This window comes from Ostrinia furnacalis, unplaced genomic scaffold, assembly GCF_004193835.3.
Source record: "Ostrinia furnacalis isolate ACB-3 unplaced genomic scaffold, ASM419383v2 OfSCF1435, whole genome shotgun sequence".
NCBI classification, from domain to species: Eukaryota; Metazoa; Arthropoda; class Insecta; order Lepidoptera; family Crambidae; genus Ostrinia; species Ostrinia furnacalis.
Genome location: NW_021131674.1, coordinates 9805 through 28372, shown reverse-complemented (window position 1 = coordinate 28372; position 18568 = coordinate 9805). Strand labels below are relative to the sequence as shown.

At 36.8% G+C, this 18568-nt stretch overlaps 1 protein-coding gene across 2 annotated transcripts; it reads right to left on the bottom strand.

Moving 5' to 3' along the window:
• Positions 1–1289: 1289 nt before the first annotated feature.
• On the bottom strand, positions 1290–17834 carry LOC114352739 (multidrug resistance-associated protein 4-like). 2 transcript variants are annotated; one of them, XM_028304439.1, is made up of 25 exons: positions 17549–17832; positions 15600–15731; positions 15111–15315; positions 14512–14737; positions 13970–14067; positions 13089–13286; positions 12649–12775; positions 12063–12215; positions 11689–11849; positions 10702–10866; positions 10212–10349; positions 9646–9813; positions 9326–9433; positions 8984–9225; positions 8833–8885; positions 8220–8429; positions 7891–8121; positions 7434–7540; positions 7233–7356; positions 6408–6581; positions 5926–6053; positions 5718–5840; positions 5489–5611; positions 3472–3632; positions 1290–2058 (listed from the first exon to the last, which is right to left on the bottom strand). In XM_028304439.1, exons 1-25 carry the CDS (start codon positions 17731–17733, stop codon positions 1788–1790), a joined length of 4011 nt encoding a protein of 1336 aa, XP_028160240.1. In that variant the 5' UTR covers positions 17734–17832; the 3' UTR covers positions 1290–1787. The 2 variants fall into 2 exon arrangements, with proteins under 2 accessions (XP_028160240.1, XP_028160241.1); XM_028304440.1 differs by lacking the exon at positions 6408–6581 and having other exon boundaries at positions 17549–17834.
• Between the last annotated feature and the right edge of the window lie 734 nt (positions 17835–18568).

The following is an 18568-nucleotide window of genomic DNA, read 5'->3' as shown; positions in this document are numbered from 1 at the left end:
TGCTAGCTTAACGGATATACTACTTATATACTTTTTTTTTAAATACATACATATTATACATAGCAACACCCAGACCCGTCACAGAAATTAAAATTCATCATTTCAATTTCTGCCCGGCCGGGAATCGAACCCGGGACCTCTCGGCATAGTAGTCCGTTCTGAACCACTACACCAAACGGCCGACATGTTATGTTGTTACACATACCCCGCTTCGGTATCAGCTGACACGGAAGATGATAAAGTTATTTAAAATTTTAGAAAACCTTAAAGAAAGCCCTGAATCTACTTGTCTTATTTATTGTTTGTTCCCCAAATGCGAAAAGTGTCATATATGTATGTTAATAAAACAAAGTTTCTATTTAAATCAATTTATTATTTGAACTTACATCTTAATTATAAAACACAATCACAGTTTTGATATGGATAGTTGAACTCGGTTAAATACCAAGACAGGCGGTCTATTTTTCCGATAAGTGATCCGTATTCTTATAAACTAGATTGATTTAAACATAAGTATTTTATTTTATTTGAATTGATGCTCTTTAGTTTTGATTACATTTCAAAACTGGTTTGCAATGTTGCTTAATTATGCTAAACATTATTATAAAGTCATTTTTATCATTGGTTTTCGAGACAAATGTAATTAGTCCATTAAAAAATACCGACGCGACGGTATTGAGAACCTCCTCCTTTTTGGAAGTCGGTTAAAAGCAATACTCAGGCGTATAATGCAATGAGTAAGAGGGCCTGCTTTTCCTCGTAATGTCCTATTAACTAAATCTTCTATACTTATAATAAATCTGTAGAGAGGTCAATTCTGTACACGAAATATATTTTCAAAATAACTATCAGGGGGTGATAAGTGATCGATACTAATGCCAAAAATGCAATCAGTAAAATTTTTGTCTGTCTGTCTGTCTGTCTGTCCGTCTGTATGTTCCTTATAGAAACAAAAACTACTCGACGGATTTTAACGAAACTTGGTACAATTATTCTTCATACTCCTGGGCAGGTTATAGTATACTTAGGAATTCCCACGGGAATAGGAATTAGCGGGAAAATCCTTTTATATGAAAAATCTAAACCGCTTAAGTAATACGCTTGAAATTTGGCATGTAGGTACCTTAGTAAACTTAAAGCTTAGTTACAACAGGATATTGCGAAATTCCCACGGGAACGGGAGATAGCGGGAAAAAACATTTGTATGAAAAAATCTAAACCGCGTAAGATAGATGAAGGGGATAAAACAGGATCCACGCGTACGAAGTCGCGGGCGGCCGCTAGTCATCAATATTTTTGTTTCTTGCATTCTTCGCCGACAAGAGTCAGCAATTCAAAGAAAATTCATTCATTTCGTCATTATAACGACGACTGGTCGTCAATTCCAAATATTAAAACAAAACTATTTTGTTTACTGCAGGGAGCGTCCCGAACAATATTTTCGGTACTGAACAAAATGAACAAACATTTGGTTCACCCCGCGAATATTGGCAACATATTTTTGTAATTTGTCGTGCACACTGCAGCAGCTGCCTGTTTTTTTTAACAGTCCGGTTTAAAATAACTGTACATAAAATTAATTTGTTTGTACGTAACAACTACCTACGTCCTACATAATAATATAATTATTTACAGAGTTTAAAGAATATTATCTCAAATCATATTGCTTTTTCTAATATCTTTTGATAAAGGTACTGCAGTTTTCCACAGAATTCTCTGAAATAATCTTTGGTGGAAACATCAGCAAAACGTCAATAGAAAAATATAATTGTGGATAGGCCCGCAATTTATTTCTCCGGGTTGGAACTGAAGTATTTGGTTTTTGCCATTTCGAACAGCACTTTGCTCATGTTGTCGGAGGTTTCCCTGACGAGGAAGTTGAGATGGCTGTCAGGGTTGGAGAGTAGGACGTAGGGGTAGTCAAACTCGACCGCTTGACCCTTGTCCATGACTAGCACTCGATCTGAATCCATGATGGTGACAAGCCGATGAGCGATAGTGATCACCGTGCAATCCGTGAACTGCTGTCTGATGGTTTTTTGAATCAAGGCGTCCGTTCTGTGGAAGAAAGTTAAGTGATGTGAGATAAGCATTAATCATCTATTTCTGCAAAACCCCTATATCAGAGAGAACAAAGTCTGATATGTCTTCCAGTCTATTTTTCTTATTTGTTACTATTCATAGACTGAGTTGCACCACCTAACTTTAACGGTAACTATAACAATAACCGGTGCTTTTTGTATGGAGTTTGACAGAATTTTGACGTTTGTGAAAGTTAAAGTAAGATGGTGCAATCCAACCTTAGTCAATGTCGTAACCAAACAGGGAACTACTTACTGCACAAAGTGCAATAACAACTTTATGCGACCTACTCGGGAATGAACCAGGACCGGCCCAGGACTTTGTTCGTTACAGTTTAATTCTCAAATCAACTTTTCACTATGTACTAAAAAGTAATTAGGCAGTATGGATTCAATATGTTCTTCAGAATAAATTAGAAAACACGTCTGTGGACATGTTGCATCCAGTTTTATCGCGCGCAATGTTCTCGCGGGCCTACTGCGCCATTAATTTTTATCGCCGGCCGGGGAATATTCGACATGCCGCCGCCGCGACCAAAATTAAAGCGATTTTTGTTTTTACAACAACGCGTACGAAAATAAACTGGAGTATGGCATTTTTGCGGTTATTAAAAACCGCAATTACACTGCAAATAAATAATTCGGACGAGGTCAATCGTTATTATTGGATTTGCTCTATATTCTGGTTACGTCTGCCTGCTTTACCGCAATTTATGGAGAGGGGAGAGAGCAGTGCATTGAAAATAATGTGGTTATTGAAATTAAGAGTTCAGACCGACTGTCCTGTTTCACCGGGCCGATAAATGAGTCGGATGCATATTTGCACGTGTATTTCAACACTGTTTATTTAGACTAGAGAGACCCGATAAAGTTGTCGGCAACGACATATTTACCGGACGTTCGTTCAGCCACGATGCCCACGATACTGCTTGGGCTGGTTTGATATTATATTGGCATACAGCTTTGTATTGCACCATTCAAACTAGATGGGCCGACTATACGGGGAGTCACTTTGCTTGACTCTAGTGAATGTGTCGGTGCGATTAAAGTTTTCCGATATCAAATGAACACCGACGTCCGAGATAGCCTCGACATGAAATATTATGCTATCTTTTGTGTAACTGTAACATCCTTGTACCCGATTTTTTAAGAGAAAAGCCATTTACAGATTACGGAAGTAACCACCTCTTTTTTACCATGAGTCAGAGGTACAGTGGAACACAAATTCACGTTGCTTTCCACTTATTATAACTACCGGTAATTTCGGCAGTCTGATAAAATAGCTGTGACTCTACTAAAGATGATTATTTAAGATATTAACCCGAAAAACTGTACAAATTCGTACAATATAAATACCCATAACTAGAAATGAATAAAGATGGCAACTTACTGCGGGTCCACATTGGCTGTAGCTTCGTCCATGACCAGCACTTTGTTGGAGCGCAACACGGCGCGCGCGAGACACACCAGCTGTCGCTGTCCCATCGAGAAGTTTGTCCCACCCTCGGACACTTTGTAGTCCAATGCTGGGATAGCGTCTTTCAGCTCTACCTAATGAACATTAAGTATTTCGTGTCAATTGTAGTTTGTAGCACACCGAATGATACATACCTATGTTAGGGCTCCAATACTCTAGCTAGAGTCTAGATCTTTAAAATTTAGTAAGTACAAAAGCTCCAAGAGTGAATAAGAAACTTCTGGACAAACTCGCTCTATTATAGTATGGTACGATATTACCAATCGATATTATCATAGGGAGGTCATTGGCCTTGGTCTGTTGTTCTATTTTAAAATGAAAATCTCTTGGATTTCTCAGTGATTTTCTTTTACAGTGTGAATTTGCGAGAGTGAAAACTAAAGTAACCGATATAATTTTTAGAATAACCACCCTGAAATAGCTGTGTTGGTCACGTCGGTCGTAGAGCGCGAAACCGTTGGGATAAATGAGTTTTAGAGTGCAGATATAAAGTAAAGTAAGAGAACTGCAGTAAATTTAGGAATACCAACCGACTATAAATGGCGTGAACTGAGATATACTGCCGACGGGATATCGCAAAAAGTAGGTAACTACTTTTGAAATACTTAATTATTTAATATTTTTTTCATGTTTTGACTAGCTTTATTTTGTTGCATTTGTTGTATGGGATTAACTATTTATTTTATTTTTGTCTAGCGATTGGAAAAACGGCTCTAAGGGTGTCGTTTAGGAAACTTGTCAATCAGCCTTCGTTTAGTTTGTTTTACAACTAGCTGGTGATAATGGATTAACCATGACATTAAGTATTTTATAACGATTTAATGCATTACTACTAATATAATTTTAATGACGTTTTATATGTAGCACACGAGTTTACTGGATATACTTATATTTCGACAAGAAATAACCTAATTCACTAAAGCTGAGTTGCACCGCTTAACTTAACAGTAACTATGACGATAACCGATGTTTCTTGTATGGAGTTTGACAGATTTTTGACGTTTGTCAAAGTTAAAGAAAAATACTTTAACTATAAGTCTATCCAATATAGCTTGATTAGAATGACGGCTGTCAAACGAATGTGACTAGTGCTGGGTATGTTTCGTACGGTTCACATAGATGTATCGAAAAGTTTTCGAAAAAATGATATAAAAAAATGCACCCAATTTTTCTTCATATCTTTATTCATAAAAATGACAATTATGATTTAAATTTAAAGACAGTAAAATTTAAAATTCATGTCAAGGGTGTATAACCTAAGTCGTAGTCATTATCATCAGTGTTCTTCAGTGGTTTTTTCCTCTCGCTAGAGGGCGGTGGGCATCTCTTCTAGAGCAACGGAATTTTCTAAATGCTATGAATACCCAAAAAATTACCGGTGATTGATTTCCGATGTTTGATTATTTAAGAATGAAATGTTTTTTGGTTTTTAATAGTGAACATTTAGAAAAACGTATAACTTGACTTAAATATGTTAAAAAATTAGTTAGAAAAAAGAAATTTGTTAAATATGTTAAAAAAATAGTTTTAATTTAATATGACATTTGTCGATATGTCCCAACACTAACATTTTTGTAACTCGAGATAACCTTGTAGAGACGTCGTTAATACTCTAGCTTGATTTTTATAATTTCGAATTACTACTTATTGGTGTAATTTAACGCTGCATTTACACGAAATTAACATTTTTATTGGAAGCACTGTCGTCGAAAATATTGTTTGTAGGTCAGACGTGAATTATTTCTTCTCCGCCAATATTTAGCTCTCATTGATCGCTACTACAAAGTTATGTCGTTACTTTTGATGGCAGCTGTCATTCTAATCAAGCTATATTGGATAGACTATATATCAAACGTCAAAAAAAACTCAGCCTTAGTATTTTTAAGTTAGTTTAGTTTTGGGCTACACGAAGGTTTAACTTAAGTTTTACCTGTTCCAAAGCTCGCCAAAGATCATCGTCACTGTAGTTGTCGAATGGATCCAAGTTGTACCGTACTGTTGCCGAAAACAATACCGGCTCTTGAGGTATTATTGATATCTTCGACCTTAAATCCTACGGAATAAAGATGATTTTAAATTAACTTACAAAGAGTCACATAAAGAGTGTCACAAGTTACGGTACTTTTTGGAATGTTCTAGTTACTTTATTGTTTAATTACCTTCTTGGCAATGCCTTGCGTATCGACGCCATCAATTTTAATACTTCCTTCGATATCGCATAACCTGAATAGAGCTGATATTAATGAAGATTTTCCTGCTCCGGTTCTTCCGACTACTCCAACCTGCATAAGATTAAGACAAGCATAAATAAATAATAATAATCATAACATACATAGGTATATGCATTTAAGAATTTCAAGGACTTACTTTCCACCCATCCTTGATCTGAACATTCAAATTCTTGAGAACATAAGGATCGTCAGGACCGTACTTCATGTTTACGTTCTCAAATACCACGCTACCACTGGTAGGCCAGGTTTGTGGTGGGGCTGTCGCTGAAATTATATTCAAAATATTACAACTTTAATGTAAGATAGATAGTTATTTATATGGGGTAAAGCTACTGCAGTATCACAGTTCTAGTATACACAAGCAAAGGTCTTCTCAGAAACATTTTAAGATTGATTCGTGAAACGTCAAACCAAACTGGAGAAAATTATAATAGGTAATATTTAATGATAAGACCGCCTAAATTGTGTCCTATTTTTGTATGTTTCTATCTTTTTCTATTTAAAAACTTATAAACTATAACTAAAGGGTCAAAATATCTGGGTCACAAAGGCATCCAACAATGGTAAATAACAAAAACAAACACATTAACACTATCGTCAAGGAGTAACGTTACTTACGTCCGTCATCCATGTACTTTTCCTTAGGCAGGTTGGTGTATTCGAGGGTCCTCTCTAAAGACGTCATTTGCGCGAGGAAGTCGGCGGTAAACCGGGCCGCCATCTGCAGCAGCATCGTCAGCACCATCGTCTGGCTCACGGCCAGACCCACAGTACCCACAGGGATTATGTCCCCTGCACCACAACAAATACTATGATAAATAATCAATCTAAGGCCAATACTGGGTTTAACTCCGTGTGGTGACGGCAGAGTAGTTAGAGTAAATTTGTCATGTCATGATGAGATGTCAAGATGTCATGTGTCGTAAGACTTAAGAGTCGACTTAGGGACTACACATTAAACAGAGAACGGGCAGCAGAGCGCTCTCTGATAAATATGAAACTGTGATCTCCATCCCGCCTGCCAAGCGTGGAGATTATGGCGAAACCTTTCACTAAAGTGGAGGCTCATAGTCCAGCAGTGGACTGTAAGGAGCCCCTTATGATTTATAATGAGAAATTTCAATCGCAGTCATCAACAACAGCCAGGGATTGAAATTTCATTCAACTCATCATCGTTATCATTAGGAAACTATTTGTGAGTGCCATACCGATACAAAGATTAACCCCCGGTTGCTAAGTAAGTACCACATTATTTTCAAATGTACAGTTGACCTCAATAGACATTATTTTATCTATGTTATCATTCGTTATTAAATCAGATTATCTTTAGTTTAGCATACATTGTCATACCTAATATAGAAATTATGAAAAAAGTTCACTGAGTGATACAAAACTGTATGAACTATAATATGAACAAAGTATACTCGTATTAGGAGTATTTACCAAAATCAATGAGAATGAAGATAGCCATCACTAATCCAAGATAGACAAGGCATAGAGCGTCTATGTACAGGCCAAACGCTGATGATCCTCCCAGGAACGTGTAAAATGCGCTTGAGTGGAGATTCTGAAAAAAGAACCATTCCAGACATCAGAATGCCATAACATTGTAGAGTTTAAAACCTTAAATACAGAAATATTTACCTGTGCTACATCAAATTGCTTCTGAAGTCTATCCTGAGAGTTAGAGCATCTTATGGTTGACAATCCTGATATGGTAGAGTTGATCATGCTGAACACAGGACTCTTTGCTGTTGAATACAACAAATAAAACGTAAGACAACTTGTATTAATTATTAATTGGCATTTATAAAATAGTTCGTTCGTTCGTTCGTTTCAGCCGAAAGACGTCCACTGCTGGACAAAGGCCTCCCCCAAGGATTTCCACAAAGACCGGTCCTGCGCCGCTTGCATCCAGGTACTTCCCGCGACCTTCACCAGATCGTCGGTCCACCTAGTGGGAGGCCTGCCCACGCTACGTCTTCCAGCTCGTGGTCGCCACTCAAGAACTTTCCTGCCCCAGCGGCCATCAGCTCTTCGAGCTATGTGCCTAAAATAGTAGCACAGTTAAAACGTTAAGTTTGTAAGAATTAGTACTTACTGGTACCCTCCAATCGCCTCACAGCCTGTGCTGCGTTCAGGTAGAACTTCAGCAAGAATACGAATATCAGCACCAACACAAAAGTAGGGATGAGCGTCCAGGGCAGAGCCATCGCGTTTATCACCAGCACGCTTGCCATAGACAAGTACATTTGAAGTGTTTCCAGCATACTTCTAGGTAATAGTTCATCCACTGCACCCAGATCCTTCGAGAACCTATTGAGAACTCGACCTGCAAAAATTCCATCGTATTTTTAAATTAACATAAAAAATAAGGAAAGATAAAAAAAATAAGATTTTCTTTCACAGATGGTTGAGTTTGAATCATACCCGAGGGATTAGTGTCAAAGAATCTTTTAACAGCCATGATGAGGTTTTTGAAGACCATGTCGTGGATATTCTGCGAGGCACGCATGCACGACACGACAAAAGTTATGATCCTCAACTGAGAGAACAGAATCACGGTCAGCACGCCACCACCGTACACCCATAGGTACTGGCCGTTGGTCAACAAAGTTAAGTCGGTGTTCAAACCAGGATCTGAAAGTGAAATTAAGAAAGATTATCTAATCTTAAACTGCAAAGTCAGCATGAACCAGACTCAAACGTTTTTATAGTTAACTAGCTTTCCGCCCGCGGCTTCGCCCGCGTGGAATTTTGTCTGTCACACAAAAACTTTATCGCGCGCGTCCCTGTTTCAAAAACCGGGATAAAAACTATCCTATGTTCTTTCCCGGGACTCAAACTATCTCTATGCCAAATTTCATCAAAATCGGTTGCGAGGTTTAAGCGGGAAAGCGTAACAGACAGACAGACAGACAGACAGACAGACAGACAGACAGAGTTACTTTCGCATTTATAATATTAGTTGGGATGATGACTCGTCGATTCTAATGATATCAATCAATGAAACCATGTAAAGGAGTTCTGTTTTAAATCTTACCAGGCTCTTGATCTTCAGGAAGATCTTGAACGTAGTCCTCTACAGCATTAGTCCTGTACAGAAAATCAATAAAGACAAATTGAAGAACTTTTATGGTCGTAGCTTTGGTTATTTTTAAAAGTGTAAAACTTGAAGAAGATTAAAAACTTGCCACATGCTGAGCCAATAGTCCGTAAATGTAGCCGCAGCCTGCGTGACGGTCAGAGTCAGGAGCGCAAGCAGTAGTATCGTCCAGGATTGCACGGAGCGCAGATACGCCCATACGACTGACCACTCCAGGTTACCCTTCGCTCGTTCTTCCGCTCCTAAGACTTGTTCCTTTTCATATTCAGAATCATCGGTCATACTTTTGACGGATATTCCTCGTTTCATTGATGGACGTTTCTTTCCTTGCTAAAAGTTCAAAGATAAAATTAAGTAATTTTTAAGGTCCAGGGTGTTTTCATCAAGCTATTTTCATAACTGAAATGCACTGATAAATATTTGTACTTACTGGATCAGCGGCATCGTCGTCATCGTCTTTCATCTCTGTCAATAGCAATGAGAAATCTGTGGCCGATTTAACTAGTTCATCGTAAGTGCCCATATTTTCTACAGAACCCTGAAAAATCAAACGTATAAATACAATGAAGATTCCGCTAGAAGGTAATGCGTACGTATTATACATATTATGATAGCTCTACACTTTCATAGGGAGCTATTAGGGAGGAATTTGTGTTTTGGATAAAAATAATTGATCTTGAACCTTAAGCAACCAAGCTAAAAGGTCGAAATGATTTGGGAACTACTCGTACCAAGCTAAAGAGAGTCTACCTCGTTCAACACGATGATCTGGTCGGCGTCCCTGAGGTAGTGCACCTGGTGCGTGACGAGCAGGCACGTGCGCTCGCGCAGCAGCCCTCGGATGCAGTTGTCGAACAACAAACGGCCGACATTAGCGTCCACCGCCGACAGTGGGTCGTCCAAAAGATAGATATCAGCCTGTTGAATGTAACTTATTTTACAATCCTAGGGCACACACATCCGATAGTCCGAAGATTTGCCCTATCGCGATGTGTATATAATTTGCTGCTTTTTTGCGTAGATAGTAAGCAGCAAGGACATTGCTCCGCTGTGTATGGCAAAAGGGTCACTGTAGGGGTTTTTATGCATGAAAGGCAGGTATTTGATCGCAATCGCACCTGGTGAGATGCAGTCTTCTAGGATGGTACATATCTACCCTGTAAGTGACTATTCACTCTCGCCTTGAAAAGGCCCGGATTATAGTGTTCAGGAAAGACAGCAGCAGGCCGCGAATTCCAGTCCCTAGCTACATACTCGTACATATAAGATGGTTGTAACATTAGTAAGATTAATGATAATAAGTTGGCTTAACTCACATCTCTGTACACAGCCCTGGCTAAGTTGATCCTGGCACGTTGACCGCCGGATAAGGAGACTCCTCGCTCTCCAACCAAAGACAGATCCCCGTACGGGAATTGCTTGAAGTCTGGTGCTAGACAACACGCTTCGCACACCTGTTAAATCATCATGAGTATTTTGAATAACATCGTGACTGATGGTAACGCATAGATACGTGGCTGATAATAACGATCATACATATTATCAATATAGCTACTTAATCAGCGAAACATACAATAATAAAATATTATAATTAAAGAATTTTAAAGTTGGACTCTGCAATTATGATCATTGTATACTCGTACTAAATGTATGTATCTGATAATCATTTGTCATTTTCCTATCTACTGTGTTGATTGAATCAAGGGCATACTTTTTTGTGACAAAGATGTCATGAGAGTTAATAAATGTGACATTCACAAATACACAAATCTATTAAATACATTGTGAATAGGAATTTATATATACCTTTTTATACTTTTCAGAGTCATACGGCATCCCAAAGAGTATGTTCTCCCGCACAGTGGCCGGGAAAAGCCAAGATTCCTGGCAGGAGTAGGACATGGATCCGTGTACGTTGAGAGAACCAGTCTTCGCTGGCAACTCCTTTAGGAGCAGCTGCAGTAGAGACGTCTGAAATAAATTACATTTCATAATCATCATCAACAGCCCTTTACAGTCCACTGCCGGACTACGAGCCTCCTCCACTATAGTGGAGGGTTTTGCCATAATCCCCACGCTTGACAGGCGGGTTGGAGACCGCAGTTTAAAAGATTGATGTTTTTCAGAGAGCGTTGCTGCCCGTTATCTGTTTGATCTGTAGTCCCTAAGTCGCCTCTTACGACACCCGCGGGAAGAGTAGGGGTTGGTGACAAATGTATTCTACTCTGCCATCGCCACACGGCTTAATTATACGGCATTTGATACGGCAAAATAACTCGCAGCGTCCTTCGGTATATCAGGAAAATAAATCGATTGTAATAAATTGATTATTTTGATTATAATAATTACTATCTGTGTAAATAAGCATTAATTTGATCTGTATTTATTTTATTGAATTATGAATATAATTGATGGGTGCTCCTGCTCACGTTTACCCACTAGATAACAATGTTGTAGAAAGTAAAGATAATGATTTTATTCTAGCTTTTGCCCGCGACTTTGAATTCCAGTCTGTCGCAGAAAGTTATCGCGCTCGCGGTTTCGATCAAAACACTCCATTTATACACCGAAATTATCGGTCCCCCATACAAGTTCAGCTTTTTAAACATTCATCTTTATGACCAAAAGTAGCCTACAATCTCGACCTAAGTCCTATCTACCTCTACATCAAAATTCGTTACATTAAATAATGCGCACAATTTTCACAGTTCCCAAAAAAATCACCTGCTAACTATTCTACTTAGTTAATTGGTAGTTACTTTGTATAACTAAATGGGTATAGATCGTCCATACCTTCCCAGAGCCTACGGGTCCGATGACCGCGCACAGCTTGCCGCGCCGTATGCGCAGAGACAGGTTCTTTAGAGTTGCGTCGCTCGGAGTGCCGTTTGTCCACGACGCAGTCACCCCAGACAACTCGATTGCGAAATCGGTCGACTTATTCGATTGGATTGCTGTTTTATACAAAAATAGAATGTTTTATAAATGTTTTACACAAATGATTTCGAATTATATCGAGTTTTAAGTAGTGATCAGAGTTTATTGATTAAGATTTTGACAACATTTTCCGTACTCCGTGTGTTTATGTTTATAAATATTCATTAGTCACAATGAAAAGGTAACAAAATAATATATGTAAGGGTAAGCCTTCAAAAGCAATTACTTACGGGTTTTGTTTGGTGTTTGATTACCAATTTCAGAATATTTAGTAATTTGCGGCGTCTGGTTTCCTGATTTTGTCTTTGAGGCAAATATGTCTCTATGGAAACCATTTGCACCGTTTGCACCATTTTTTATTAAAGCTACATCTTCCCGTTCATCTGTCAATAAAAACATAGAATAAGGCTGGGCTGCACCATCTTACTTTAACTTTAACAAAAGTCGAAAGTATGTCAAACACCATACAAAAAAACACCGGTAAACATAAGGTGGTGCAACTCAGCCTAATGTACTCAATACTGTATTCATTTTTACAATAATTCAATTTAGGCTGAGTGTAATCAATGTAGAGCATAACAGGAAAGCAGCACTAAGCAAGTAGGGTCTTAATGCCCAGGACATAGCGTCCAATTGATATTAATATTATCTACTTATATTTCTGCGTGCAGATTATTATCAATTTAATCATAATCATAATGTAGTATATCAACGGCTTACTAACTTTATTTGCTTAATATAACCTGAGTTTGCGTTTATCCTTATTTTAGTTAGACACTTTATCTATTACGTTTTTTATGATTACGTTATACTTACCCATCGTTAAGAAGCTCTGCATACGCTCGAGGGTAACCTTAAGTTCTGACAGTGAAGCGATCGCTAACGGCAATATCATGGTTAAATTAATTTGGACTGAGCCCAAGAACTGCTGGATTGGGTAAATCTGAAAAATACGTGGCATATGAAAAACTTTACATAATAATCCTCAGTTTATTTTTAACCATAAACTAATGAATTGGTTCTAAATCCATTAAGGAAATTGGTCATTTTGTGTTCCTTAGATTGATGCGTTGTTGACTTTGTATACTATACATACAGTATGATGGAAATTGGAAAATAATATTAAAGAAAATGGATAATACGAGTAAACACATTTTTTTTTCAGGATAGATTTTATTACTTTTGAATTCAAAAGTCATTAATAAAGTGTTCCCTTTCTCTCTAAATCGAAGCTTTAATAACATTTTAATCTTTACCGTGGTGGCGGCAACCATTGTCCCAGAAAGAACTAGGGTTAGCATCGTGAAGAATAAAATGGCGCGCTCCGTAAATAGCATGAAGCCAAGAATCACGCTCCGTATAAAGATAGACTTCCGGAGAGCCTGCATTTCGTAGGCTCGCGTTGCGCTCACTACTAATTGAAAGGGTTTCTCCCAAGCGTACATTTTAATGACCTGCAAAATAAACTACGCCTCAAAAATCTCGTTAAACACCAAATAACCTCAATCTGCGTGACGATTTTAGAAAACGCCGACGTAATTCATAAGTGAGATGAAATTGCAATGGACGCAATTGTGCAAAAAATAATTCGTTACATAGTGCTAATTCAAAATAGATAAACTAACACAAAAATACAATGTAACGTGAAATGTTATGTAATTACACGAATATGTATTCAATTTCACGTTTTCAGGTTACACTTTTCACACACCATTTTGCATTATTTGAAATCTATTTATTACATTATGTAAATTAACTTAGTGATCATCGCAAATGTTTCATAAAATCTTAATAAGTAAGTGCGGAAGTAACGATTTTATTTCGCGCGGAATTTCAGGCGTTAATCAACACAGTATTTTTATGATAATTGTAATTGATGATAATCATGCGATGACAAATCATTTTCAGTTAACAAGCAAAAGTCATACAATCATTTTGCCATAATTAAAACACGACGTTGGAAAATGTAAAATAGTCTAGTTTAGAGTCCAGAGATTGAGCGAAATTCATATATAAGTTATAAGTTGAACTGAAACGTATTTATCTACATACCTATTTAAAGCTAAGATTTTAGTTATTTTTATGAGAAACATTACAACCACTCAATCACAAATAAACAAAACTATTTGATACTAACCTGAATTCCATTAATGATTTCGTTCATTAGTTTAATTCGTTTGTCTGTTCGTGTCGCCACCGTGCGCCTTATGACTGCCGTTAATTTTGTCAAGCCGGCTGCGAAATATATTTTGTTTTATCAACTTTTTATTATTATGACCGAAATATTACTTTAACCAAAATTAAAAAAAAATGCGGCCAGTCACTACAATGAAAAAACTAAATCTGGGATTATTTCAGCATCTTATCATATATCAGATTATTGCCGTTTGCAAATAAGATCATATTACCAATTTTCAGGCAGGGATAACTAAATATTTTTGAGGTAAAAAAAATAATAAAACGTTATACCAAATAGGTATTAAATGCATACCTACTTTACTTATATCTTATACGAGTAGGTAAGCACGTATTCACACTGGAGATAACTCTAACCTCTACACGTCTTAATGGTTAATATTAGAACACATAGGACATTTATCGCTTCTTATTTACTAGCTGACTATGACATCCACAAAGACAATGGTAAAATAAATACTTAAAAACAAAAGTTAAACTCACCCTGTATTGGCGTTATCAATATGATCACTCCAAAAAGTCCAACGAAAGGTGCATATCCACCTACTGTGTATAAAAAGTATGACACCACTGCAGTCTGGATCGGTATCACCCATAGGTAGTGCATGAACATAAACGCGTAGTCGAACCGCGTTATGTCGTTCGACAAAAGATTCACGAGCTTGCCGCCAGCCACGTCTCCTATGGACACTTGGTTTAGCCGCAGCAACTGAAAAATGTAACTTTATTTTATGGTATTTTGGATGATCATAGATCATAGATTTGAATGTTTTTCTTTGCCATCATTTTCTCATTTTGACGTAACTTTGTTTTGCTGGTTTGTTTGCCGGTGTTTACGGCACACGACTGAATATCAAAGAGAATTTTATTATTTAACTAATTAAAACTTTGTCTTTTTTAAAACTATTCTTTGGTAATTGGTCACGTTTTTTGCTTGATTATTCACGCGTCTGGCATAAAATGTTTCATGATCCTCACTCCTGCCAGATTTAAAAGTAAGTTCCAACTTATATAAGAGTCAAATGTAAAACATTTTTACAGTTAAATCGTATTGTATTAACAATGAAACAAGTCTGCAATACCTTTCTGTAGAGTAAAGCAGAGCATGCAATTTTGACCTTTAAACTGAAGGTCATAACAAATAGTGTGTTGTGGTGCTGGCACATCATAATCACGAAGTTGAGGCCCAGCATGCCGAGCGCATACATGCCGGCGTCAAACCGCTCTATGTCGGAATCCACCGTCCAGTACCGCAGTAATTGAGCAAAGAGCATTGGCTGAATTATTCTGGGGAAGAAGGTATTTTTAAATTATAATAGAATATAATACAGTGAAAGCTCAAGCTTGTTAAAATCTGAAATTTTTGGAGGCTAGTTTTGATAAAAACGTCATTAAAAAGATAACTTGTTTCGATGAAGAATCGATCCTAAAGATGGAAAAAAGTACTGTATTCTTAAACCAGTCAATGTACTCGTAGCTTGCACATAGATACACATAAAAAGATCAATTATATCAATGACAAAGTTACATATTAATTATTTAAACATTGGACTGATTAAAAATTATCAAACCTGCATGTAACTATCGTCAAAACATAAAAGGCGCCCGGCATATATTCGAGCCAATACGCTCTGACAAGCGCCCATCCTAACGACGGCTTCACGTTTTTACTGGCAGCTCGATCCAATTCATCCAGCCATGCTCTGTAGGCAATAGAACGAGAACAATTAAGTTACCTACATTCCTAAAAATAACACAAAGGTCATAAATTAAACTGAAATGCAAGTGAGAGAGAGGAGATGAGAGGTCGTGTGTCGCCCCGCAAGAGCCATGTTTGTAAGCTCTAGCATTTGAGCCCGAGTTAATTTTTACTCTTTTTTTTGTTTTTCCGATGTTCATTTGTTTTACTAAGTATAATTCAATTATTTCTCGGATTTCATTCGTAAGATTTCCATCATATCATGACGGATTCTTCTTTATAACTACAGGAGTACCTGAAATGCAGTAATGTAACTTTCTTATAACTGAAACAAAATCGGAAAGTAGTACGAGATGATCCCCTTAAGCGGGAATCGCTGTAAAATACATATTTTTCAAGGTAAACCAAAAATAAAGACGATTACTACTAGTATATTTATCTATCCAACTTTCCTTACACTCAAAACCAGAAATTAATTGAGGTTTCATTAAAATATTTCACTTTTTGCAAAACCTTACAAAGTGATCATCTTGTACACCCCTGTGGGTAAGATGATCCCCCAGGTAGGGGTAAGATGATCCCTATGATTCTATTCTATGATCTATTCTTTTCTGGTTGTATTCCTTTCGGAGTACCTAATTATACAAACAAATCGTTAAAAAGTTAGAAAAGAAAAACATTTGCGAATTAAATAACGAAAATAACCTATTCTTTCTTAGTACCTGCTCAAAAGCGTTTAAATAATTTAAACGCTTTTTGGCTGGAGCTGTGCTGCATATATCACAAATAAATTCACCTGCTTCATCACCCTCTACCCCAGCACATGCTTTATGGCCCCATTTTCCACATGCATAACATTTTATCCATCCTTCACCCTTGGTATCGCTTGAAAACTTTTCTGTTCAGTACAGCCACTCAGTATCATCTTCTTCAGACTCAGGTGAGTTATATGAAGTTCTCTTTCTTTTATTTCACTTCCCTTTACCTACTCCATTGACTTTTTTGTTTTAATTCCCAGGGATCATCTCGTACATATAGGAAGGGATCATCTTGACCCAAGTCCCACTTTTTGTTAAATATTTGCTACAATAATCTACAAGTACGCGGCCATGTTTTTATGGCCAAAATATTAAAATGAAACATAATAGAAAGCCTAAAGACAACAGTAATTACATTTAACATTGTTTGAATAAAAGTAACATAAGCTCAAAGTCATGCCTATTTTAGATCAGAGGTACACAATTTTTCTTTTTTCTCGTCAAATTCGATGTATCGCTCACGCCACCATTATGATTTGACTGAGGCGGGGAGGTGTCCAGAGCTATGTTTTACCAGTGAAAGAAACTAAATGACGTAAGTGGTTTCAGCACAATCGCAAAGGATCATCTTACCCCAGGGGATCAACTCGTACTACTTTCCCCTACTATCACTCCAGTTTACACTATCACCATTTTAATAACCAACTTCAACAAAAGGAGGAGGTTCTCAATTCGGTTGCTATGTTTTTACAAGCTTTTTATTTAGTAATAATTTAATGAGTACAAAAAAACTTAGCCATTTAGTATTTCTACCACTATAGTTGTTTATTTCCGTGTAGCACAATAATTCGTATTTATTATTAAGTCGGTCAAATTTTTACTCATTACTTTCAGCTTGTTTTTTACCTGTTCTTAGGAAAGTTTCTTAAGTTTATTTTTGTAGATAAGCGACAAATAACAAATATTATTTCAATCAAACACTGCCAATTCAAAGTAAACATTTGATATCTACGTGCCCGCTCGTACCAATAATGTTTTTTATAAGGAAGCAATGTTAACATACCTTTCAAACTTCTCTCCTTGTTTCTTGGAATTGTACACTTTGCTCGGCACCACCAGGTCACTTTCTTCAACGTCTCTTTTGTTGCCATTCCAAATCACAGGGCACACCCACCAAAAAAATATCTTTGAGAAAATATTCGGTTTGTCTCTTTCTTTATGAAACATTTGCTCTGTAGTCTTACCCATTATTATAAATATTTAATATCTATTTAACAATGTAGCACTTCTATACATGAATAGTATTAAAACAACTGTTAATTGGACTGGTCTCTTGAACGACACAAATATCACTGGTTGGACGATGAACACTTATTTCTAGATAACCACAAAATTCGATCGATAAGCTTAATTATATTTTTGATAAACTAAAATGTGTCTAATCATTTTATTTTCTGACTCAATTATGGTGATAATTGGAAATCTTTCATGAAATATCCAAAAAATGTACTAGGCACTATGTTTATATTTTTTTTATAACAAGACACTATATCTTACAAAAAATCCAAAAAATATATTACCCCTATAAACATCATGCCACCGTAAAATATAGTAATCCACATCGTCTCGGTAAAATCTAGTAAAAAAGTCCTCCAAAATAAATGACGCATATTTTACATTTTCATGCCTGGGATAACATAACATGTTAAGTTAAAGTTTCTTTTACTAAAATCTGTAGACAATAGTCAAATTTTGTAGTAAAACATAAAATTCTTTAGTATCTTCATGCGAGTAGCATGTTGTAATAAAGATATTTTACGCGCTAATCAAAAAAAGGACTCTCTTTGTGTTTTTTTAATAATTTAGATGTTGAGCGTGGAATTTCTCAAAGGATAACCCAATTCATTAGTAAGTTTCGTTAGATAGAAATTTCTGAGTTAGATAGAAGTGATATTTAAACGCTCTCAACCCTCGACTCGCGACGTGACGTCGCGGCATGCATAAAAGTTTTAACTACCTACTTCTTAAATGGCCAATATGTTCTGTTTTTTTTTCTACTTTCAAGGCGTTTTGATACGGGTAT

Coding starts and splice junctions, on each gene's coding strand:
- LOC114352739 (XM_028304439.1), bottom strand. CDS start 17,733: ATGGGTAAGACTACAGAGCAAATGTTTCATAAAGAAAGAGACAAACCG. Junction 11,850..12,062: donor TCAAACACCAAACAAAACCC/GTAAGTAATTGC, acceptor TGTATAAAACAG/CAATCCAATCGAATAAGTCG. Junction 6,054..6,407: donor AAAGTACATGGATGACGGAC/GTAAGTAACGTT, acceptor ATATAATTTCAG/CGACAGCCCCACCACAAACC.